This window comes from Equus asinus, chromosome 20 (genome assembly GCF_041296235.1).
Source record: "Equus asinus isolate D_3611 breed Donkey chromosome 20, EquAss-T2T_v2, whole genome shotgun sequence".
Taxonomy (NCBI): Eukaryota; Metazoa; Chordata; class Mammalia; order Perissodactyla; family Equidae; genus Equus; species Equus asinus.
The window spans coordinates 19624945-19650805 of NC_091809.1; the positions used below are offsets into that span (position 1 = coordinate 19624945).

At 37.1% G+C, this 25861-nt stretch overlaps 2 protein-coding genes across 2 annotated transcripts; one reads left to right on the forward strand and one right to left on the reverse strand.

Moving 5' to 3' along the window:
* Window positions 1-1091: 1091 nt before the first annotated feature.
* Window positions 1092-1715, reverse strand: LOC123278694 (olfactory receptor 7G3-like). The gene has a single exon (XM_044752257.2). The coding sequence runs from the start codon at window positions 1713-1715 to the stop codon at window positions 1092-1094; it is 624 nt and encodes a 207-aa protein (XP_044608192.1).
* Window positions 1716-9373: 7658 nt separating this feature from the next.
* On the forward strand, window positions 9374-10309 carry LOC106823680 (olfactory receptor 7G1-like). The gene has a single exon (XM_014829497.1). It carries the CDS (start codon window positions 9374-9376, stop codon window positions 10307-10309), a length of 936 nt encoding a protein of 311 aa, XP_014684983.1.
* The last annotated feature ends 15552 nt before the right edge of the window (window positions 10310-25861 follow it).

Here is a 25861-nt window from a genome sequence, read left to right on the forward strand (position 1 = left end):
TTCCACATACCACAAAAAGAACTGAAACATAAAATGGTAAATAGGCTCGAGCCAAATGGCTCTGCTGATTTCTGTTCATAGATAAGTAGATACTCTTTCAGGTAAGGAGGATTCAAGAATGTACAGAAAAGTTGAACTATAATGATGTACACCTGAAATTTACACAATTATCAGCTAATGTTACCTCAATAAAAAATTAAAAATAAAAAGGAATGAAACTGGACTCCCATTTAACACCACTCACAAGAGTCAACTCAATGGATTAAAGACTTCAATGTAAGATATGAAAGTAAAATTCGTAGAAGAAAATGTAGAGGGTAACCTCTTTGATGTTGATTTTTGCAATGAGTTTTTGGATTTGATACTGAAAGCAAAGGAAACAAAGTAAAAATAAGTAGCTGGAACTCTATCAAACTAGAAAGCTTTTGCATAGGAAAGGAAACCATCAACAGAAAGACCTTAATTTGAGAAATTCATTCTCTTTGCTGAATTCACGTTGGCTGATTGCCTCACCTTGAAAGACCAAGAGAATATTACACCTTTCTCTCCACTTCTTTAACATTTTTTTTTTACTTTTAAGGTATACAGCATGATGATTCTATATATGCACATAATGAAATTACCATGGTTAAGCAAATTAACATATCCATCTCCACACATAATTGACATTATCTTGTGTGTGTGTTAAGAGCACCTGAAATAAACACTGAGGCTAGTCCTCTGGCAAGGATGATACCCTTGTTTAGCTTCTTATCCTGTCCTATCCTTTTTCAGTCACTAACATTCCTTCTAAGAACATTCCCCTCAAAATCACTATGCAAAGAATCCATTACTCAAGTTGTACTTCCATGGAAACTGATAGAAAACGTCAAGCTCAGGGAGTTCACAAAATCCCGATGTTAGAGAAGACCAAAACTTCAGTGTTCAAACTTCAGTTGAACCACCCTTAGTTATTTCGGTATTTAACCATTTAGCTTAAGAACTTGGTGAATGAAGAGTCCAAGATTCTGACTCACCCAGTATTCCTGTACTTTGATTCATTCTAGAAGCCCAAACCCAAGGTAGGTGCACAATAACCAATAAAATGTTCCTCAGATGAGTTTCATCAAGGTTTCTTTCATGTCCCTGTTCCTAAGGCTGTAGATGAAGGGATTCAACATTGGAGAGACCATGGTGTACATCATTGAGGCTCTATCAGTCTTCTTGGAAGAGTGAGTAAGTGCAGAACTAATGTACACCCCTAAAGCTGTGCCATAGAATAAGGAAACAACAGAGACATCAAATCTCGAGGTAGAACAGGCTTTATATTTTCCCCTGGTGGATGCTATTCTTAGAATGGAGGAGACAATTTGAATGTAAGAAAAAATAATCCCAGGGAGAGGACCACTACCCTGTATACCAGTCACTAAATATACCAGGATGTTTTTTATGACAGTGTTAGAATAAAAAAGCTTAATGACCTGAGCAAGTTCACAAAAGAAATGAGGGATTTCCAGGTCTGTGCAGAAGGACAGTGGCAACACCATCAGACTGTGGAGCAGGGCATCTGCAATGCTAATGATCAGGGATAGTAGAATCAGCAGACCACAGATGAAGAACTTCATGGTGATCATGTACCTCGGTGGATGGTAGATGGCCACATAATCCTCATATTCCATTGCTGCAAGGACAAAGTTTTCCAAGTTTGCAAAAAATAGAATGAAACAATGAGCCATCCCAGTGGTGTAGTGGTTAAGTTTGAATTAGTGCACTCTGCTGCGGTGGCCTAGTGTTCATGAGATCAGATGCCAGGCATGCACCTATACACCACTCATCAAACCATGCTGTGGTGGTGTCCCACATACAAAATAGAGTAAGATTGGCACAGATGTTAGCTCAGGGTGAATCTTCTTCACCAAAAAAAAAAAAAAAGGGCAAAGGACTTACATAGACTTTCTCCAGAGAAGATATACAAATGGCCAAGAATCACATGAAAAGATGCTCACCATCACTAATCATTAAGGAAATGCAAATCAAAACCACAATGAGATACCACCTGATATGCATTAAGATGGCTACTATAAAAAGAAAAGAAAAACAGATTAAAGTATTGACAATGATGTGGAGAGATTAGAACTCTTGTGCACTGTTGGTGGGGATGTAAAATAGTGCAGCTGCTATCAAAATAGTATTTCCTCAAAAAATTAAAAATAGAATTATTATATGACCTAGTTATTTCAACTATGGGTATATTACCAAAATAAATGAATGCGGGAATTCAAACAGGTATTTGTATACTCATGTTCACAGTAGCATTATTCATGATATTCAAAAGGTGAAAGCAACTCAAGATTCCATTGACTGATGAATGAATATTATAATTATGATATATCCATCCAATGAGACATTACTCAACTTTAAAAAGAAAGGAAATTCTGAAACATGCTACCACACGGATTAGTCTTGAAGACATTCAGAGAAGTGAAATAAGCCAGTCATAAAAGGACAAATAATTTGTGATTTTATTTACATGAGGTTTCTAGAGTAGTGCAATTCAGTCACAGAAATTAAAATGAGGTTGTCAGAGTCTGGGGGCAAGTAGGTACAGATTGTTACTGTTTAACAGGCACAGATTTCAGTTTTGTGAGATGATGAGTTTTATGTGTAGATGGCGGTGATTAAGCACAACCATATGAATGTATTTAATGCCACTGGACTGTACGCTTAAAAATGGTTAAAACACTCTAACGGGTATAAGGTGATATCTTAGTGTAGTTTTGATTTGCATTTCCCTGATGATTAGCGATGATGAACATCTTTTCATGTGTCTATTGGCCATATTCATATCTTCTTTTGAGAAATGTCTGTTCATGTCCTCTACCCATTTTTTGATCGGGTTGTTTATTTTTTTGTTGTTAAGCCGTGTGAGTTCTTTGTATATTATGGAGATTAACCCTTTGTCGGATAAGTGGCTTGTAAATATTTTTTCCCAATTAGTGAGCTGTTTTTTTGTTTCAATCCTGTTTTCCTTGCCTTAAAGAAGCTCTTTAGTCTGATGAAGTCCCATTTGTTTATTCTTTCTATTGTTTCCCTCAACTGAGGAGTTATAGTGTCGGAAAAGATTCTTTTGAAACTGATGTCAAAGAGTGTACTGCCTATATTCTCTTCCAGAAGACTTATTGTTTCAGGCCTAATCTTTAGGTCTTTGATCCATTTTGAGCTTATTTTGGTGTGTGGTGAAAAAGAATGGTCAATTTTCAATCTTTTGCTAAGATATCACCTTACACCCGTTAGATTGGCAAAAACATCCAAAACCAAGAGCGACAAATGTTGGAGAGGTTGTGGAGAAAAAGGAACCCTCATACACTGTTGGTGGGAATGCAAACTGGTACAGGCACTATGGAAAACAGTATGGAGATTTCTCAAAAAGTTAAAAATAGAAATACCCTATGACCCAGCCATCCCATTACTGGGTATCTATCCTAAGAACCTGAAATCAGAAATCCCAAGAGTCCCTTGCACCCCTATGTTCATCGCAGCATTATTTACAATAGCCAAGACGTGGAACCAAACTACATGCCCAGAAACTGATGATTGGATAAAGAAGATATGGTATATATACACAATGGAATACTACTCAGCCATAAAAAAAGACAAAATTGGCCCATTCGCAGCAACATGGATGGACCTCGAGGGTATTATGTTAAGCGAAATAAGCCAGTCAGAGAAAGATGAACTCTATATGACTCGACTCATAGGTGGAAGTTAGTATATTAACAAGGAGATCTGATTGGTGGTTACCAGGGAAAAGGGGGGGTGGGGGGAGGGCACAAAGGGGGAGGTGGTGTACCCACAACATGACTAACAAAAATGTACAACTGCAATCTCACAAGGTTGTAATCCATCATAACATTAATAAAAAAATGGTTAAAACAGTAAGTTAAATTATTTTTATTTTACCACAATTTTTGAAAACTAAATAGTCAGCCAATCAGTAAGGCACCAAAGCATGTGACTCAAAAATAAAAATTCAGAATATTTCGCTCAATATAACAAGAAGTAGTACAGTAGGAGAGATAAGCTCCCAATAAGAGCCTTCAAATATGGCCTAGACTGCCCATCCATAATAAGTTAATTTTATTGTTCAGTCCAGACGTAAAAGAATTGCCATAACAACTTATATTGAAGACATCAGTCATTTTTATTTAGAGCCCATCCTAATCTAGTATGACTTGACTTTCTTTTTAATCAACACAAATTTATTCTCTTATAGTTGTGGAGGTCAGAAGTCTGGAGTCAGAATATTTCACTGGGTTAAATTCTAGGAATTGGCAGATCTGGTTTCTTCTGGAGTCTCTGAGGAGAGATTCTCATTGTTTGCCTTTTTCACCTTCTACTGGCCCACCTGTATTTCTGGCTTTTGGCCATTCCTCCATCTTTAAAGCACATGACACCAATCTCTGCTTCTGTCATCATTTCATCTTCTCTTCTTCTGCAGTCAAATTTTCCTCTGCTTTTATTTTTAATTTGCAAGTATTTTATTGAACAAAAGAAGTAGACCAGAGCCAGCCCTGATGGCCTAGTGGATAAAAATTGGTTCTCTCACCACTTCAGCCAGCTGGGTTCATTTCCCAGTCATGGAACCTCACCATCCATCTGCCAGTTGCCATGCTGTGGTGGTGGCTCATGTAGAAGAGCCAGAAGGGTTTGCAGCTAGGATATACAACCATACTTGGGGGTGGGGGGAAGAAGGAATATTGGCAATAGTTGTTAGCTCAAGGAGACTCTTTCCCTGCAAAAGTGAAGAAGTAAGACCAAAAAGAACACATAACTTTGAATTCAATGCTATAAGGTCAAAGCCCAGTAAAAGTAAGCTGTTCCTTTTTCAGGTTTAGGAAGAGTAGAGAAACTATCAAAAAAATTCAGGAAATGCTGACTTTAATAATCAGAATATTGGATCTTCTTGAGGGAGAAGCAGACCAGTATTGGAACAGAATACTGCAGATACTGTAGGTTGTTGGTGTTCTTTTTCTCCAGCTTAATTAAGACATAATTGACATATTAAATTGTGCAAATTTAAGATATGCAATATAATTATTTGATACATGTAAGAAACTTTCAAGTACAAAATATTGTATTGTTAACTACAGTCACCATGTTGTATATTAAATCCCTGAAACTTATTAATCTCATAACTGAAAGTTTGCTCCATTGGACCAACATCTTTCCATTTCCCCCACTTTTCAGTTCTTAGAACCACCATTCTACTTTCTATTTCCATGAGTTTTACTATTTTAGATTTCACATATAAGAGACATCATACAGTATTTGTCTTTCTCTGACTTATGGGCATAATTGCACTCTACTGCCTTTCAGTGACATTGTATTTTATCACAAGACAAGCTAAAATAAAGAAATATAAATCAATCAAATGTTCTCAAAGGAGAGCAAAATATGCATTGAATTTATTGCATGATAAATGTGGTTACGAAAGTCTGAAAAAGGAGTATGAACTCTCTGAATATCGATCATGGTCAATACTGATGACAGAGAACAGATGAGATTCTGTGTGAAATATAGAGACCATAAATTAATATACAGGAAACATCCATTGACTTTAAAGATGAAATACCCCTAAATTTTTTAACTTTATAGTATCTCACCTATATTTACAAAAACATTTTTTATATCCAAAACATGGACTGTTTTCACACTTAAAACTGGAATCAGGCTCCAAGAAATCATTAATTAGATATGGATGCTTTTGTTTCTGACTTTAAAAAGAGAAGCTGGAATTCAGTACAAAATGAGTATGTGTGCTTGTGTGCAAGGTATGTGAAAAAGAGGTGAACATGCACATGTGGAGAGAACTGGATGGTATACACTTGGCTTAACAAGGTCAAGGATTAGACATCAAGGATTTCTCTCTTCTATTTTCTTGGTCTTTAAGGATTTACAGTGCCCAAGGAAGAGAATGACACTAAAAATACTAGTTTAGTGAGGAGCTTTGGATATTGATCCCCCAGGGATACAGAGACTGTAAAGAGTCAGCCTGTGACAACTTGATTCAACAGCACTTGCCTGGTCAGGAACAAGCACAATTGAGGCTCCATCCAGGGATGAACTTTCTGAGCCAGGAGCCCATTGCTTCACTCGGTCTCTCTGCCCTTCCTGAAGACATATCTTCTGTTTTCAATATCCAGGTAACATGTCTAGCAGGATTACACAGTGATACCAGTTAGGTAACTTAAAGTCCCTTAGTTAACGCTTTGGTAATGAGGACATTTTACCACAAATTCATCTGTGGGAAGAAATGAAGACAGCACATGCATGAAATGATCAGAACCAGGTGTCTCAAGGGACTGCAGCCTAACTGCCTTCTTGTTGACAAGTTTTCATGTATGTTTGTACAAGTCCTCAGCCAGTTCTCAATCTTCTGGCCTCCTGATTTCTCTGAAAAATGGCAGAAACCTTTTCCTCCTGAGCAGAAATCTGCCCCTTGTCGAACATGACAACTGTTATAAATATGTCTGCCATTTACTTGAATTCATGTGTCATCATGGGGAAGGTGTTTGGTCAGCTTTTCCTTTCATTTCTGTTCCTCGTTCTTGATATACCATTGTACAGAGAAGTGATTTTATAATCCCTGTAGCTGGGCTCTGAGGATACTGTAGAGAAAGTGGAAACACAGAGATTTAGCTGGCTGCCTTCCTACTACACTGGTGACTTTTTATGAAATTACCATGTATTTTATATAAGAACAGCAGAGATAGTATCATAAAAAAATATGACCATCCTTCAACTCATTCCAAAATTAACAAATGTTGACATTTTGAAATATGAGCTTCTGGTCTTTTTTATAAAGTAGCAAAATAATATGCACATAGAAGACATCTCATTTGTATCCCCCTCAGTTCTTGTTCTCCCCATTCTTTAGACACTATCTAGAATGGGATGGTATACCTCATGTATTGCTTTATATTTTTTGTGTATTCATAAAGATCTGTAGGAAGAAAGGCATTAACCATAATACATATCAATTTATGAATGGAGAAATAAATCATGATTAGACAATACAGTGAACTAATCTCTGCTAATTAAAATTTATGAAACAGGACTAAATACATCAAAATTAATAAAAAAAAATTAATTGCACAAGGATGAAAATTTTAAATGACATGTACAGTAGGTTTTAGTTTAACAAAACTTTCAAAATGCAAAACAATGTAATTGATGATGGAATAATAATACTAATTATAGTGAAAATTGCAAGGGAATACTGTATACGAAGTTCTTGTAGTGATTCCTTCGGGGGAGGAAAAGAATCAAGATCGTTCAAATATTGTGGGAGCTTCACATATAGCTGTATTGTTTTACAGTGAAAATATCTACAATGAGAATAGGGAAAAGTATGAATGTGATAAATTTGAGTGACGTGTACTAAGCACTTCATTGTTATTTCTGTGCTTTTGTTTCACTTGAATAATCCATAATGAAAAGAAATGTATCTATGGAGGATAAAAAAATATTTAAAATTTTCTTATGCGGAAATGTTTTTGTCATATATATTTTTTCTTTTTTTGGTTTTCATTATTTGTGTTGATTCATATATCTGATTCTTTTTATTATTGGATTCATTTTTATTGCTATATATTTTATCATATGTCCATTTCAAATGAATATTGATATCATTGATATTTCCTTCATTCCTTTTCTGTAGGAAAAAGGTTCCCAGTTGGAGGTTCAGCTCAGAAACTCTTCCCTGAAATTTTCAGTTATTGTCTAGGGATTTATCTATTTTTATGGTCTTTCTTCAGCTTGCCCCAAGCCATTGCTTTTTTCTCAGGAGGGAAACGTGCTGAGGAAGAAACATTCTGAGGAGGGAAAAATTTCCTGAGGAGAGTTCACGGCAGAAAAAAACACAATAGGAAATGTCAATTTAAGGATTCCAGAGGCTGAGTGTTGGCTGGATGTTTTTCTTCTATTAATTTTTCATCATTACCACACTCTCATAAGTATTTATGACAGTTTTCATTATACCAATGAGGACATTAGGTTTTGATACAGTTGAAAAATATCCCCCTTCACAAAGCAAGTGCTGGTGTGGATTAAATTCTGTGTGTTTGATTATAAGTAATACACCAAGTGATAAAGGCTGTCATGGACACATTTTATTTCCCCTTGAGGGAGAGAATCCTTTTAGGACACTTGATTATCTTATAAAGACCATAAAAGTCTGTCTTATTTTTCAAGTCTCTGTCTTCCAAGAACCAAAAATTGAAGTTAGTTTTATCTATTTTATTAAGAGGCTATGCATTTCATTCTCTCTCTCATTTAGTTGCTTTCTTCTCTAAAATTAACATGCCACCTATTACCTTAGGTGAAGAAATTCTCTTACAATGAGAGAGTCTCATTGACAGTTTTCCAGCTTATCTTAGAATCCATTGCTAATGCAGTTGAGTAGCATTTCCATAGGAGAAGATTATCCAACCTTTGCTGAGGTGCAGAGTGTATACTTGCATGGATGCCATGCACCTGCCACAGCATATTTCATGAGTAGAGGTGGACATACATTGTAGGGCACTGAAAAGATTTGGGGCATTGTTGATGAAATATTACAATTTTAAAGAGGGATTATAAGATCTGAGTGATGGTTTAGGAATGCCAAATCTGTACTATCCAAAGGCATTAACAGAAATTACTTAAGTGAGACAATTCAGTAGTCAGATGATCTGATCTCAGAGCTATTTGTTGTCATGAATTAACCGTGTACTTTGTGTCCATGATGTAATATTGCTTTACATAAGTTTCCCCAATGATACATGGAGTGATTGTATGATCTAACTCATCTGTAATTTAACAAGACTTTCAGATGATTCTGAGGCATGCCAAAGTTTGGGGACCAAACTCTAAAAAAGAGATTTGATAAATTCATTCCCGCCCTTCTGTTTGATTGTTTCTGAAGGAAACACATGTCTTATTCTGTGTTTCAGTCTCAGCTCTTGACACAAGGTGTGAAACAGAGTTGGCAATCAATAAAAATAATGGGCAATAAAGGAAGTCAAGGGAAGGGTGAGGAGGCTGAGAGATGATGATGACAGAGGGAGAGATTAGCAGAGGGAAAGATTTGCATATTCTCTTGGGTTCACAATATGCAGAAATTTTTGCTTTATTTTCATCTGTGATCTCAAATTTTACAATGTCAAGTTCATTTGGAGGTCTTATTAAAACTAATTGCTGATCTTCACCCCAGAGTTCATCAATAGTAAGTCTGGAGTACTGCCACAATTAGTTGTTTCTAACAAGTTCCCAGTTGATGCTTCTGCTGCTTAATCAGGGCCCATTAACTTTACTGTCTTTTCACCCTATCTTTTCCATCAGATTCATCAGAAACATGGAACACAGAAACCACACAGATGTTTCAGAATTTTTTCTCCTGGAATTGACAGATGATCCAGAACTTCAGTCTCTCCTCTTCCTTTTCTTCCTCTCCATGTACCTGGTCACCATCCTGGAAAACATGCTCATTGTCCTGAATGTCATCTCTGACTCCCAATTCCACACCCCCATGTACTTCTTTCTCTCTAACCTCTCTTTTACTGACATCTGTTTAAGCACAACCACGATCCCAAAGATGCTGATGAACATCCAAGCTCAGAATCAGAGCATTACTTACACAGGGTGCATTACACAAATTTACTTTGTCCTGTTTTTTGCTAGTTTGGAAAATTTTCTCCTTGCAATAATGGCCTATGACTGCTATGTGGCCATTTGTCACCCACTGAGGTACACAGTCATCATGAACGCCAACTTCTGTGGACTGCTGATTCTCGTCTCCCTGTTCATTAGCCTTGCAGATACACTCCTACACAGTCTGATGGGGTTGCAGCTGACCTTCTGCACAAACCTGGAAATCCCTCTCTTCTTCTGTGAAGTTGTTCAGCTCATCAAGCTTGCGTGTTCTGATACCCTCATCAATAACATCCTGATATATTTTGCAAGTAGTGTATTTGGTGGTATTCCTGTGTGTGGAATCATTTTCTCTTATATTAGGATAGTCTCCTCTGTTTTGAGAATGCCATCAGTCGATGGAAAGTATAAAGCTTTTTCCACTTGTGGATCTCACCTCTCAGTTGTATCTTTATTCTATGGAACGAGTTTTGGGGTATACATTAGTTCTGCTCTTACTAACTCTTCCAGAAATACTGCTGTGGTTTCAATGATGTACACTGTTGTCCCTCAAATGCTGAACCCCTTCATCTACAGCCTGAGGAACAGAGACATGAAGGGATCCTTGAGAAAACTCATCAGGAGGACGCCTTCTCTTTGATTGTATTGTCTGATTTGGACTAGGGTTTCTAGAATGAGTTAAAGTGACAGAAATACTGGGTGAGCAGAATGTCTGATTTTTGCATCATCCATTTCTTCTAAAATGACTAGATAGTATAGTGGATGAGTGAATTTTAACTTGGGGCTGAAATCTAACTTGCCGTTTGTATAGCTCTGTGGTGTTTCAAAAATGAGCTCCATTCCCTAAGCTTGCTGCCTTTGGTGGGGTCCTTATTCTGTGGAGAACTCTTTTACTGTTAGAAAGAGATGCTGAGTGCCAAGCAAGAGAGGAGAAAGGAAAGTTAGCAAAATTAAGTAGATCACATTTCTCATAATCACAAAATTTTCAAAGGATGATCTCTATGTGTCTTGGGTGAAAACAGTGGAGGTGTCATAGGAGGATCAAAGAAGTTACTGGAGTGCCTTCTATTTTTGTCACCATTGGAAGTCGAGGGGCTTGATTTATTTTCAGCACTACATCTGGGATATAGCTCCTGCCTGGGAATCATAGTACCTCCTAGTGAACAGCTTCCTGCATTGAATTTCACAGAACACCTGCAAAGTTGAATCACCTGGGGCCTTTGCACATACGTCAGGTTTCCAGACCTCACTCAAGAACTACTGACTTTGAATCTCTACAGAGACATGTGAGGAATGAGACTTTTAAATAAGCATTCTATGAGATTCTGATGACCTCTGAAGTCTGGGATGCATGGCTTCAATGTTAAAAGAATATGGGAGAATGTATTTAGAATAAGAATGTGGGAGGCCTTTCCTCAACTTTACTTGTTTATATAATATATACTAAATAATACATCAAATCTGGCTGTATTTCTGAAAGAATAGCAACATAATGAAAACATATATACCTATCCAGGGGGTAAAAATAGAGTAATGCCATCATTATAGAATCCACTGGAAGTGTCTCCCACTCGCATCACTCTGCCTCCTCAAGTGGCAAATACTATCCTGAGTTCTGTACTTATCGTTTTCATTGAAGTTCTTCTCTTAGGTTGAATTCCAAAGATTTCCAGTATTTGATTCTATTTGTTCTGTAAAAAAGGTAATAGATTTAAACATCATTGACTTATCACCGCTGTGTGTATTCCTGTCAAATTCATAAATTTGTCTGTTTTCTAACTTGTTAAATCTTAGTATATGAATAGCATTTGTTCCTGATTGCTTTCCTTGTTTAGTCCTTTTGAGATTCAACTGTGCTGTTGATGGTAGCAGTAACTCATTCATTTCCAGTACTCTGGACTTTTTACATTATTTATGTTATATTTTAAAAATAAAAGTCCTATCTGATATTGATGGAAATTTCATTTCTTTATAACCAATTTTCTGCTGTTATGAATAAACTTGTTTAAATATTCTCTTATATGTTCTCTGGCGGAAATGAGAGAGCATTTTATCATTTTGTTGGAAATATTGGATATAAGAGAGTACCTTTCCTCTTTCAGTAGTTCAAAACAATTTTTCTAAGCCATCGAACAAATTTAAAGATAGATTAGAAAGTCCTGGTGATCCACATCATAGCCAATGTATTTTTAAGCATACTGATAATTTAATGGTTGCAAAAATAATTTCATTAATTGATATGTCTCATGAATATGTGGTTGATAGTCTTTTCAGATATGTATTTTCTGCTCTCTTAAATATCTCTTCCTAGTACTTATTTTTTCTTATTGCTTCATATGATTTCTTTATATTTTAAGAATATTATTCTTGGTTAGTTATAAGCATTGAAAATTGCTTTTAGGTGTGTGCCTTATTTTCTGTTATCTTTTATAGTTCTAATTTTTTTGATGAACACAATTGCTTAGTTTTATTTTTTCTTTTTTAAAGAATGTCCCTTAGCTAACATCTATTGCCATTTTTTTCCTTCTTCTCCCCAAATCACTGCAATACATAGTTGTATATTCTAGTTGCAAGTCCTTCTAGGTTGGCTATGAGGGACACTGCCTCAGCATGGCTTAATGAATGATACTAGGTCAATGCCCTGGATCCAAACTGGTGAAACTCTGGGCCACCACAGCAGAGTGTGCAAACTTAACCACTCAGCCATGGGGCCAGTCCCAAGTGCTTAGTTTTAATGTAGTTGAATTTGCCAATACTTTTCATAATGGCTTGTCTTCAATAGGTCTTGTTTAGGAAACTTCAGCTACTACAGTCTGAAGGTTTTACTGTTTTTGATTTTACATTTGAAACAATACCCTTCTTGGGATTTACTTTTGTCTTCGATGTTTGGCAGGAATTTAAATTCATTGTTATGTCCTTGCATAAACTTCTCATTTATGTGTTGGTCTCTTTCTGGGCCCTATCTTCTGATCGATAGGCCTTGTATTTAAACTCTGTATCAATATAAGTGATCTTAATTAATGTAGCACACCAGTCAGCTAAAAATAAGTTTATTGCAGTAACCAAGAAGTCCTAACTTCTGTTAACTACACTCACAAGTATTATAAGTACATTATAATACAGTTTGACTGCTTCCATGATAACTCACAGTTTACTGTAAGAACATTGATAACCAATGGCCATAATTTCAACAAATTGTCCATAATGTGGGAAAAATATAACAAGTCCAGTTCTTTGAGATTGGGAAAAGTTGATAGTAATGTTCCATAAAGGTGTTAAAATACTTGGTACATTTTAGTCTAATTTTTTATTGTGATAAAATATATATAACAAAATTTTCAATTTTATGATTTCTGTGTGTGATGTGGGGGCAAAATTACATTCACAATGTTGCAAAACCATTGTCACTATCTGCTTCCACAATGTTTGCAAGAATCAAGCAGAAAATCTGTAGCTGTTTAACAATAACTCCTCACTCTAATGCCACACAACCAGTACTTGGCGACTTCTGTTCCACTTTCTGTCTCTATGATTTTTCCTACTCTAGATATTTCATAAAAGTGGAATCATATAACATATATTCTTTTCTGTCTGGCTTATTTCACTTAGCATATTTTTTTCAAAATTCATGCAAGTTTTAGCATGTTTTAAAACTTTTCTTTTTTATTGCTGAATAATATTCCATTGTAAATACATACATACCACACTTTGCTTATCCATTTATTTGTTGACAGACACTTGGGTTGTTCCTATATTTTGGCTATTTTGAATAATACTGCTTTGAACATTGATGTGGAAGTATCTGTCTGTGTCCTTTTTTTGAATTCTTTGGCAATATACCTGGAAGTGAAATTGCTGAGTCTTAGGGTCATTCCTCAGTTAGCTTTTGAAGAACTGCCACAACTTGTTCAAATCTCAATTCAGAAAGTTTCTGTTCTTTATAGGATCTTTGTTCTTTGTTCTTTATAGGATCGTTTTGCCTATTTGGAGCCCCCTGCAATTCCACATGATTTTGATGATTAGTTTTTTCATATCTGCACAAAAGGCATTTTCCATTTCTACACAAAAATAATATTGAGAGGGATTGTGTTGAATCTCTAGATTTACTTGAATAGCATTGATATCTTAACAGTGAAGCCTTTCTAACCAATTGACATGGGATATTGTTTCATTTATGTAAGTCTTCTTCAATTTATTTCAGCCATGATTTAGTTTTCAATGTACAAGTCTTTCACCTCCTTGGTTAAATTTATTCCCAGGGGTTTCATTCTTTAAGATGTTATTTTAAATGAAATTGCTTTCTTATATTCCTTTCAAACGTATAAACACATGACTGATTTTGGTGTGTTGATCATGTGTCCTGCAACTTTGTGGAGTTCTGTGCTCAGCAGCTTCCTTGTGGATTCTTTAGGATTTTCTATACATAGGATCATGTCCCTGTGAATAGAGAGTTTTACTTCTTCCTTCCCAATTTAGATGCATTTTATTGCATTTTCTTGACTAACAGCTCTGGCTAGACCTTCCAGTACAGTGATGACCAGCAGTGGTGAAACAGACTTTTTTGCCTTCCTCATGATATTAGGAAGAAAGCTTTCAGTCTTTCACCACAGAGTATTATGTTAGCTGTGGTTTTTCATAAATATCCTTTATCATGTTAAGGAATTATCCTAGCATACTTAGTTTTCTGAGAGTGTTTTCTTAAATCATGAATGGGTTTTGGATTTTATGAAATTCCTTTTATCAATTGAGTTGATTGTGTGTTTTTTTCCCCCTTGTTTTATCAAGGTGATATATTACAATAACTAATTTTCTTATGTTGAACCACCCATCAGTTCTTGGATAAATACTCTTTTATTATGGCACATAATCTTTTTAATGTGGAGTTGGATTCAATTTTGGAATATTTTGTTAAGGATTTTTGCATCTATATTTTTCAGAAATACTACTTAGTAATTTTCTTTTCTTGTAATGTCTTTACATGGTGTTGTCAGGGTATTGCTGTCTTCATGAGATGATTTAGGAATTGTTGCCATCTCTTGAAATTTTTTGGAAGAATTTGAGAAATATTGGTGTTAATTCTTCTTTAAATGTTTAGTATAATTCAACAATGAAACCATGTAATCATGGGGTTTTCTGTTTTGGGATGTTTTTGATTATTGAGCAAACTCTTGGCTCATTGTGCGTTGGTTCAGATTTTTTATTTCTTCATGATTCAGTCTTGGCATGTTGTATGATTCTAGGAATTTGTCCATCTCTTATAGGTTATCCAATTAGTCGACATATAGTTGTTCATAGTAGTCTCCTTTGACCCTTTGTGTTTCTGTGGTAATAGCTGTAATGTCTCCTCTTTCATTACTGATTATATTTGTTTTCTCTCTTTTTTTCTTAGTCTAGCTAAAGTTAGTCAATTTTGTTTATCTTTTCAAAAATCCAGCTCTTAGTTTTGTTTATATTTTCTATTGTTTTCTGGTCTCTATTTCATTTATCTCTGTTCTTATCTTTATATTTATATGTTCTTAATTTCTGAAGGACAGCTTTGCTGGGGAATGTATTCTTGGTTGGCAGTTTTATTTTTTTTGATATTTTGTGTGTATCATCCCACTCTCTTCTGGCCTAAAGGAGTTTGGCTGATTACCTTATGGAATTTCCCTTGTGTTTGAATAACCTTTTTTCCTTGCAGCACCTCCAGAGATGAAGGACTAGGACAGGCGGTTTTGATGGCCAGAGCTGGCCGTGTGCATGCACTCTGCTGTGGGTGCTGGCAGCAGTTTTCTGTTAGGTGGCATAAGCTATCTGTGGACACTTACATGGTTATGAGCATTGGGCCCATTGCCATGGGTCAGCTATTAGTGCATGCATGACAGCAGAGACCATCAACAGGGGTGGAGGCAGTCTACCTGCATATGCACAGCTGTGGCTTCTGTGGGACCAGTGCTATACATTTGTGCCACTGCAGGGAAATCCTTGGGTGTGGATGGGAGTCAGGGCTGGTGACAGGAAATGAGGCTGGCTCTGTGTTCATGTGCAACTGTGGGGGCTGGGGCTAGCTGTTGGCATGTGCTTAGTGGCCATGCTGGGTTCTAGGACCAAGTCACCATGGTGGTGGAGACGAGGTGGGACTCAAGCTGTTTGAGTCTTTGAAGTAAAAAATCTGCAGGGCACTTAATGATGAAAGTTGTGAGGAATCTGTAGCAGCTGAGCTGGCTGTTGGTTTCCTCAGTGATGAAATCTTTTAGGCTTCTCTGTGGAGCATGGCACTGGGGTCGGCAATGGTGAAGACTGGATAAACAAAATATGGTCTAAACATTCAATGGAATATTATTTAGTCTTAAAAATGAAGCACAGAGATCTCAAGATGGAGGCATAAGCAGACTCTGAACTCATCTCCTCCCACAAACACAATCAGGGTACAACTATTTTTGGAAAAATTACCCTGCAGAGAAAACTGAAAACTGGATAAAAAGAACCCCCACAAGGGACAGTCCTGACTAAGGAAGAAGAGGAAGAAATTCCTGCTGGAGAGGAAAAAAGCCACCTTTGGGAGCAGCAGAGCTTCTCTGCTGGTCAGGTGGGAGACACCCTACGGTACGCAGCCCCCCCGGAGGAGTTAGGTCCCAAGCAGGGGCTATAAGCATCCTTCAGACTCAGCCCAGCTGAGACAAGGGTCTTATTGTCTGGTTTCACTGGCTGTTAACTGCAGCGAGGATACCCCCAGAAAAGCTATCGGCTGAAAGCCAAAATGACACACATCATAAAGGTCCCATGCACAAACTCACTCATTGCAGCAACCTAAAATCACCAGAGAGAAGGCTGGCAGTCCTTTGGTGAAATAAAACTCACCTGGTGGGCTCTGGGGGCATCTTGGTGAGTGGAGGTACCTCTCTGGAGAGTGAGACATTGGTGGGGGCCGTTGTTCTGAACTGGTCCAGGCATGCTGACACAGACTGCAGTGGGCGCCATTGAGGTTCTTCCTCTGGCCTATTAGCCCAGGGATCTGCCACAACCACTAGAGCACAGATTTAATCCAGTTCAACCAGGTCAGACAGCCCACTCTAGGGACCAGACCCACCCAACAGCAAGCCATCAGGCTACTTTTAGGCCTGCATTGGCTGGATGCCTTGATCCTCTACAAGCAGGTGAGTGTGTCCTTCTCTGTGTGGCAGGGTCAGTGTGAGGACCAGGTGAACTGTAGGGGGCATTGGTGGAGAGCTGGAGGCCTCTGCAGTGCAGCATTGGGGTACACTCCATGGGGTTGGGGAGTGTGCAGGACTCTATTGATGGTGTGTGTGGTCCTGTGGGGGGTGAGGCTTATCAGTGGCAGAAGGCCTGTGCTTCACAAATAGCCATAAAAAGGATCAGCCCCACCTTCCAAAGCCTGAAATAATTCAGTGCTGCCCTGCCTAGGGCCAGCCCCACTCTGCTGCATTCCTAAGAGAACTGACAACAGCCTTGTAAGCCTGAGGCCTATCTCAACAGTAAGCCCCTGAGCCTAGCAATGAGCTACACTGGGTACTTACCCAATTAAGAGGAGAACTGCAACAGGAGTGTGCTGATAGACTTTGTAGCCAAGAATGCTGAGGCTCCCCTAACCGAATTTACAAACAGCTGGCCCAGGAAGGAAAGACTAGACTCCCTGTGCTCCTGCAGTAAGAGCAACCCTGCCACTGCAGAAGGACACAAGTAGCCCACAAAGGGGTCACTCCTGGATCATTTGGACAGGTGACGAGAGGAAAGCACACTGCTGGACCTTATAAGTCATCTCATACATCAGGCCACTTCTCCAAGATCAGGAGACATAGCCAACTCACCTAATACATAGAAATAAGCACAGAGAATGAGGCATAATGAGGAGACAAAGGAATACTTTCCAAGCAAGGGAACAGGACAAAACCTCCCGAAAAGGATTAAATGAAACAGAAATAAGTGACCTATTCGACAAAGGGTTCAAACAAAATATCATAAGGATGCTCACAGATATAGGGAGAAGACTGGATGAACACAGTGAGCTCATCAGCAAAGAACTGGAAAATATGAAGAACCAATCAGAAATGAAGAATACAATACTAGAAATGAAAAACTCACTAGAGGGACCAATAGCAGAGTAGAGGATGCAGAATGGATCAGCAAACTAGACTAAAGTCTAGAGAAAATCGCCCAAGTTGAACAGAAAAAACAGAAAAGAATTAGACAGAATGAGAACAGTCTAATGGAACTCTGAGACAATATCAAGCATACTAACATTCAGATTATAGGTTTCCCAGAAGAAGAAGAGAGAGACAAAGGGGCAGAAAATATATTTGAAGGGATAATAGATGAAAATGTTCCTAACCTAAGGAAGGAAACAGACATCCAAGTACAAGAAGCACAGAGAGCTCCAAACAAGATAAGCCCAAAGAGGCCCACACCAAGACATGTTATAATTAAAATGTCAAGAATTAAAGAAAAGAGAGAATCCTAAAACAGCAAGAAAAAGGCCACAAGTGAAATACAAAGGAAAGCCCATAAGGCTATCAGTGGAATTCTCAGCTGAGACCCTACAGGCGACAAGAGAATAGCACGACATATTTAAAGTGGTAAAAGGAAAAAACCTACAACCAAGAATACTCTATCCATCAAGGTTGTCATTCAGAATGGAAGGAGAGATAAAGAGCTTCCCAAACAAGCAAAGATTAAAGTAGTTTATCACCAAGAAACCAGTTCTACAGGAAATGCTGAAGGGACTTATTTAAATGGGAAAACAATGACCACAAGTAGAGATAAAAAAAATTGTCAGCCCCCAAAAAAGAAAAGGCAATAAAATCACTTGTAAAGGTAAAAATATACTAAAGGTAGCAGATCAAGTGCCTGTGAAGATAATATGAAGGTTAAAAGACAAATGTATTAAAATCACCTGTTTCAATGATAAGAGGGTAATGGATAGACACACACTAAACAGGACAGTATATATGATTTCAAAAACATAAAATGTGGGAGGAGGGGAGTGAAAAAGTGACCTTTTAGAAAGAGGTCAAGCTAAACAGTCTATCAACTCGATATAGATTGTTATATACATAGAATATTAAATAGGATCCTCATGGTAATCACAAATCAGAAACCCATAATAAGCAAGCAAGAAAGTAAGACAAAAGAAATCAAACAAACTACTAAAGACAGCCATCAAACCACAAGGGAAGAGAGCAAGAGAAAAAGGCAGGAACAGAGAAGACCTAAAATACCCAGAAAAAAGTAACAAAATGACAATAAATACATATTTATCACTAGCTACTTCAAAAGTCAATGGACTAAATTTCCAATCAAAAGACATAGGGTAGCCTATTTGATAAAAAAACAAGACCCATGTATATGCTGCATACAAGAGACACACTTCAGACCTACAGAAACTCACAAACTGAAAGTGAAAGGAGGGAAAAAGATATTCCATGCAAATGGCAAAGAAAAGAAAGTGGGGGTAGCAATACTTATAGCAGACAAAATAAACTATAAAACAAAAACTATAACAAGAGACAAAGATGGGCACTATATAATGATAAAGGGAACAATCCAACAAGAAAATACAACACTTGTAAATATCTATGCACCCAACATAGGATCACCTAAATATATAAAGCAATTATTAACAGACGTAAAAGGAGAAATAGTAACACAACAATAGTAGGGGACTTTAACACTCCACTTACACCAATGGATAGATCATCCAAACAGAAGATCAATAAGAAAACACTCGCCTTAACGGACACATTAGACCAGATGGATTTAGTAGATATATATAGAACATTCCATCCAAAACCCACAGAAGACACATTCTTTCCAAATGTACATGGGACATTCGCCAGGACTGATCACAAAACAAGCCTCAATAAATTTAAGATCAAAATAATAGCATGCATCTTTTCTGACCACAATGGTATGAAACTAGAATTCAACTACAGGAAGAGAACCAGAAAAGCCACAAAAATGTCGAGATTAAACAAAATGCTACTGAACAAGGATTGGGTCGATGAAGAAATCAAAGGAGAAATCAAAAAATTCCTGGAGACAAATGAAAATGACAAGCCAAAATCTATGGGAAACATAAAAAGCAGTTCTAAGAGGGAAGTTAATAGCAATTCAGGCCTACATCAACAAACAAGAAAAATCCCAAAGAATCTAAAAGCACATCTAAAGGTAGTGGAAAAAGAAGAACAAACAAACCCCAAAATCAGCAGAAGGAAGGAAATAATAAAAATCAGAGCAGAAATAAACGATATAGAGACTTACAAAAAAAAGAAAAAATTAACGACACCAAGAGCTGGTTCTTTGGAAAGATAAACAAAATTGACAAACAGTTAGACTCACCAAGAACAAAAGAGAGAAGGCTCAAATAAATAAAGTTATAAATGAAAGATGAGAGATTACAACGGACACCTCAGAAATACAAAAGATAATAAGAGAATACTATGAAAAGCTATACGCCAACAAATTGGATAATCTAGAAGAAATGGATAAATTCTTAGAAACATACAACCCTCCAAAACTGGACCAAGAAGAAGTAGAGAATTTGAATAGACCAATCACCAGTGAGGAGATTGAAACAGCAATTAAAAACCTCCCAAAAAATAAAAGCCCAGGACCAGATGGCCTCCCTGGTGAATTCTACCAAACATTCAAAGAAGACTTAATATCTATCCTTCTCAAACTCTTCCAAAAATTTGAAGAGGAGAGGAGGCTTCCTAACTCCTTCTACAAAGCCAACATTATCCTGATACCAAAACCAGACAAGGACAACACAGAAAAAGAAAATTACAGGCCAATATCACTGATCCACATCGATGCAAAAATCCTCAACAAAATACTACATATCGAATACAACAATCCATTAAAAAGATCATACATCATGATCAAGTGGGTTTCATTCCAGGGATGCAGGGATGGTTCGACAACCACAAATCTATCAACATGATACACCACATTAACAAAACGAAGTATAAAAATCACATGATCACCTCAATAGATGCAAAGAAAGCATTTGACAAGATACTGCATCAATTTATGATAAAAACTCTAAATAAAATGGGTATAGAAGGAAAATACCTCAACATAATAAAGGCCATATATGACAAACCCACAGCAAATATGATTCTCAATGGAGAAAAACTGAAAGCTATCCCTTTAAGAACAGGAACCAGACGGGTGCTGCTGTCACCACTCTTATTTAACATAGTATTGGAAGTCCTAGCGAGAGCAATCAGGCAAGAAAAAGAAATAAAAGGGATCCAAATTGGAAAAGAAGTGAAACTGTCACTCTTTGCAGACGACATGATTTTATATGTAGAAAACCCTAAAGAATCCACTAAAAAGCCTTTAGAAACAATATATGAATACAGTCAAGTTGCAATATACAAAGTCAGCATACAAAAATTGGTTGCATTTCTATACACTAATAAAGGAGCAGAAAGAGAAATTAAGAATACAAGCCCATTTACAATTGCAACTAAAAGAATAAAATACCTAGGAATAAACTTAACCAAAGAGGTGAAAGATCTGTACATGAAAACTATAAAACATTGTTGAAAGAAATTGAAGAAGACACAAAGGAATGGAAAGTTATTCTGTGCTCTTGGATTGGAAGAATTAACATTGTTAAAATGTCCTTACTTCCTAAAGCAATCTATAGATTCAATGCAATCCCTATCAAAGTTCAAACATTTTTCACAGAAGTAGAAGAAAGAATCCTAAAATTTATATGGAACAACAAAAGACCGCAAACCGCCAAAGGATTCCTGAGAAAAAAGAACAAAGCTGGATGTATCACACTCCCTGATTTCAAAATATACTACAAGGCCATGGTAACCAAAACAGCATGGTACTGGCACAAAAACAGACACACAGATCAATGGAACAGAATTGAGAGCCCAGCAATAAACCCACACATTTATGGACAGCTAATATTTGACAAGGGAGCCAAGAGCATACAATGCAGAAAGGAGAGTCTCTTCAATAAATGGTGTTGGGAAAACTGGACAGTCACACACAAAAGAATGAAAGTAGACCATTCGCTTACACCATGCACAAAAATCAGCTAAAAATGGATTAAAGACTTGAATGTAAGACCCGAAACCATGAAACCTCTGGAAGAAAACATAGGCAGTACGCTCTTTGACATCAGTCTTAGCAGCATATTCTCAAGTCCCATGTATAACTGGGCAAGGGAAACAAAAGAACAAATGAACAAATGGGACTACATCAAGCGAAAAACCTTCTGCACAGCAAAGGAAACCATCAACAAAATGAAAAGACAACCTAACAATTGGGAGAAGGTATTTTCAAGCCGTATATCAGATAAGGGGTTAATATCCAAAATATACAAAGAACTCATTTAGCTCAATAACAAAATAAAAAACAGCAACTCAATTAAAAAATGGGCAAAAGATCTGAACAGAGATTTCTGCAAAGAAGACATATGGATGGCCAACAGGCATATGAAAAGATGCTCAACATCATTAGCTATCAGGGAAATGCAAAACAAAACTACAATGAGGTGTCACCTCACTCTGGTCAGATTGGCTATAATCAACAAGACATGAAATAACCAGCATTGGAGAGGATGTGGAGAGAAGAGAATTCCCATAAACTACTGGTGGGTGTTTAAACTGGTGCAGCCACTATGGAAAGCAGTATGGAGTATCCTCAGACAATTAAGTATAGCTCTACCATATGATCCAGCTATCCTACTTCTGGATATTTACCCATAGAACTTGAAAACGCGAAGGCGTAAAGATACATGCACCCTATGTTCATTGCAGCACTGTACACAATAGCCAAGACTTGGAAGCAACCTAGATGCCCATCAAGGGACGAATGGATAAAGAAGATGTGGCACTTACACACAATGGAATACTACTCAGCCATAAGCAATGATGAAATCCGGCCATTGGTGACAACATGGATGGACCTTGAGGGTATTATGCTGAGTGAAATAAGTCAGAGAGAGAAAGTCAAATAACGTATGGTCTCACTCATAAGTAGAAGATAAAAACAACAACAAACAAACACATAGCCACGGAGAATGGATAGGGGAAGGAGGGGGAGGACAAAAGGGGCGATTAGGCTCACATGTGAGGGGATGGACTATAAGTAGTTTTTGGGGAACATGATGTAATCTACACAGAATTTGAAATACATTATGATGTACATCTGAAAGCTATATAATGTTATAATCCAATGTTACTGCAATTAACAAAAACATTTAAAAAATAAATGTTATTGTCATTAAAAAATATGAAGCTTAGAATTCATTAGCAAAAGGTGTGCGTACATGTGTGCAAGATATGTAAAATGGAGGTAAACATGAACAGGTGGAGAGAGGTGAATGGTGTATTTTTGGCATAACAAGGTCAGGGATTAGACATTATGAATTTCTTTCTTATTTAGTCTTGGTCTTCAAGGATTTCCAGGGCCCAGATGTCAGAATGACACTAAAAATATTTGTCTAATGAGGCATTTTGGTTATTGATCCTCCAGGGATATAAAGACTGTAAAGAGTCAGCCTGTGACAACCTTATTGAACAACCCTTGCCTGTTCAGGAAGGAGTACACCTGAGACGCCATCCAGGGATGATCTTTCTTGGCCAGGATCCCATTGCCTCACTTGGTTTTTCTGCCCTTCCTGAAGACACATCTTCTGTCTTCAATATCCAGGTGATATATTGAGCATCATTTCATAGTGATGCTAGCCACTTAAGGACTTAAGTAAAGTTCTTAGTTAATGCTTTGGTCGTGAGGACAAGTGTTTTACTACAAATTCATCTGTGTAAAGAAATGAGCAGGGTACATGCATGGAAAGATCAGAACCAAGTGTCCCGTGGGACTGCAGCCAAATTGTCTTCTTGTTGATAAATTCTCTTGTACATATGTGCCAATACTCAGACAGTTCTCAGTCTGCTGTTCTAATTTATCTAAAAAATGGCAGCATCTGTTTTCCTCTGAGGAGAAGTCTGCCCCTTCTCAAACATAATGATTTTTATAAGTCATTCAGACATTTACTCGAATTCAGTGTGGTCATGGGAGGGAGTTTGGTCATATTCGCCTGTCATTTCTATTCTTGGTTCTTGATACACCGTCGTATAGAAGAGTGTTTGTATCATCTCTGCAGCTGGGTTGCGAGGACACTGGGGAGAAAGTGGAGACAAAGAGAGACTAGCTAGCTGCCTTCCTAGTGCACTTGTTTCTCCTTATGAAGTTACCAGGTATTTTATATAAGAAGAGCAGAGTTAGTATAATGAAAAACACATATGACCATCCTTCAACTCCTTCTGGAATTAACAAATGTTGACGTTCTGCTATAACAGCTTCAGGTCTTTATATAAAGTAGCAAAACAATATGCATATAGAAGACATCTGTTTTGTGTCCCCCTCAGTTCTTGTTCTCCACATCCCAGAGACAGAGCGTCATCTAGAATGTTATAGTATCCCCCATGCATGGCTTTATATTGTATGTGTATTAATAAACATCTGTAGGATGAAAGGCATGAACCATAATATCTATCAGTTTGAGAATGGAGAAATACAACATGATGTAATAGTAATGTGGAATACTCTGTGCTGATAAAAATTAAGCAGGATGAAATACATGAACATTAATAAAAAATAAATTACATAAGGAAGAAAATTGTAAATGATATGTACTGTATGTTTTGATTTATATAAAGCCTTAAAATGCAAAACAATGCAATTATTTGTGGAACAATAAAATTAATTATAGTGAAATTTTCAGGAGAATAATGTATATGAATTTCACGTAGTGCTTCCCTCAGGGAAGGGAAAGAATAAAGACTGTTCAAACACATGATGTAGGCACTTAACACATAGTTGTATTACATATTGCAATAAAAACACCTACAGAGAGCATAGTTAAATCTATTAGTTAGATAAATTTGACTGATGGATACCAAGCTCTTTGTTCTTACTCTGTACTTTTGTTTCAGTTGAATAACCCATAATTACAATAACTGTATCTACGTAAGACCAAAATATATTTAAAATTTTCTCATGCTGTAGACTAGTTATACAAAATTTCTTCTCTTGTAGGCTTTCATCATTTGTGTGGATTCATATATCTGATTATTTTTATTATTTCATTCATCTTAATTGCTATACGTTTCAGCGTATATTCATGGAAAATGAATATTGATATCATTCATATTGCCTTCATTCCTTTTCCACATGATAAAGGATCCCAGCTGGAGTTTCAACTCAAAAACTCATACCTGAAATTTGCAGTTATCGTCCAAGAATGCTCTCTTTCTATTTTCTTTCCTCAACTTGCCACATCCATTGCTTTATTCTGAAGAGGGAAATGAGTGAGGAGCTGTTGCTCATGGCAGAAAAAAACACAATAGGAAATGTCAATATGAGGGTCTCTAATGCTGACTACTGTGCTGGATGCTTTTCCTCCATTTATTTCTCATCATTCCAACATCCCCATAAATTTGTATGACGATTCCCATTGTACACATTAGGACATCAGGCTTTTTAAAGTTATGAACAAAAATTGTTCAAAAACTATTGAACAATTTTTCTCATTCGCAAAGCAAGTGCTTGTCTGGATTAAATTCAGAGTGTTTGAATATAAGTAATACATCAAATGATAAAGACTGTCATGGCCACTTCTTTTTTCCCCTTTAGAGGGAGGACCCCTGCTTTACAGAGGCAATCCTATTAGGATGCTTGATTATCTTATAAGTATCATAGAAGTCTCCCTTATCTGTAAGTCTCTGTCTTCCAAGGACGGAACATTGAAGCTATTTTCATCTGTTTTCTTAGGAGCTTATTAATTTCATTCTTTCTCTCATTTAGTCATTTTTTAAAATTATATGCCACCTGTAACCTTAGGTGAAGAAATCCCCTTCAGATGAAACAGAGAATCTCATTGACGTCGTTTTCCAGCTTATCTTGGAATCCATTGGTTATGCAGTTGAGTAGCTTTTCCACGGCAGAGTCTTATGAGCTTCAAGTTTATAGGACACATTTTCTAGTCTTTTCTCAGGTGCGGAGCAAAGACTTTGGTGGAAGCCATACACCTGCCACATAATACATCAGGGGTAGAAGTAAACATACTTTGTAGGGAAGTGAAGAGATTTGGGGCATTTCAGGATGAAATATAACTATTTTGCAGGGGAGGTATGAAATCTGAGTGGTGGTTTCAAATGCTAAT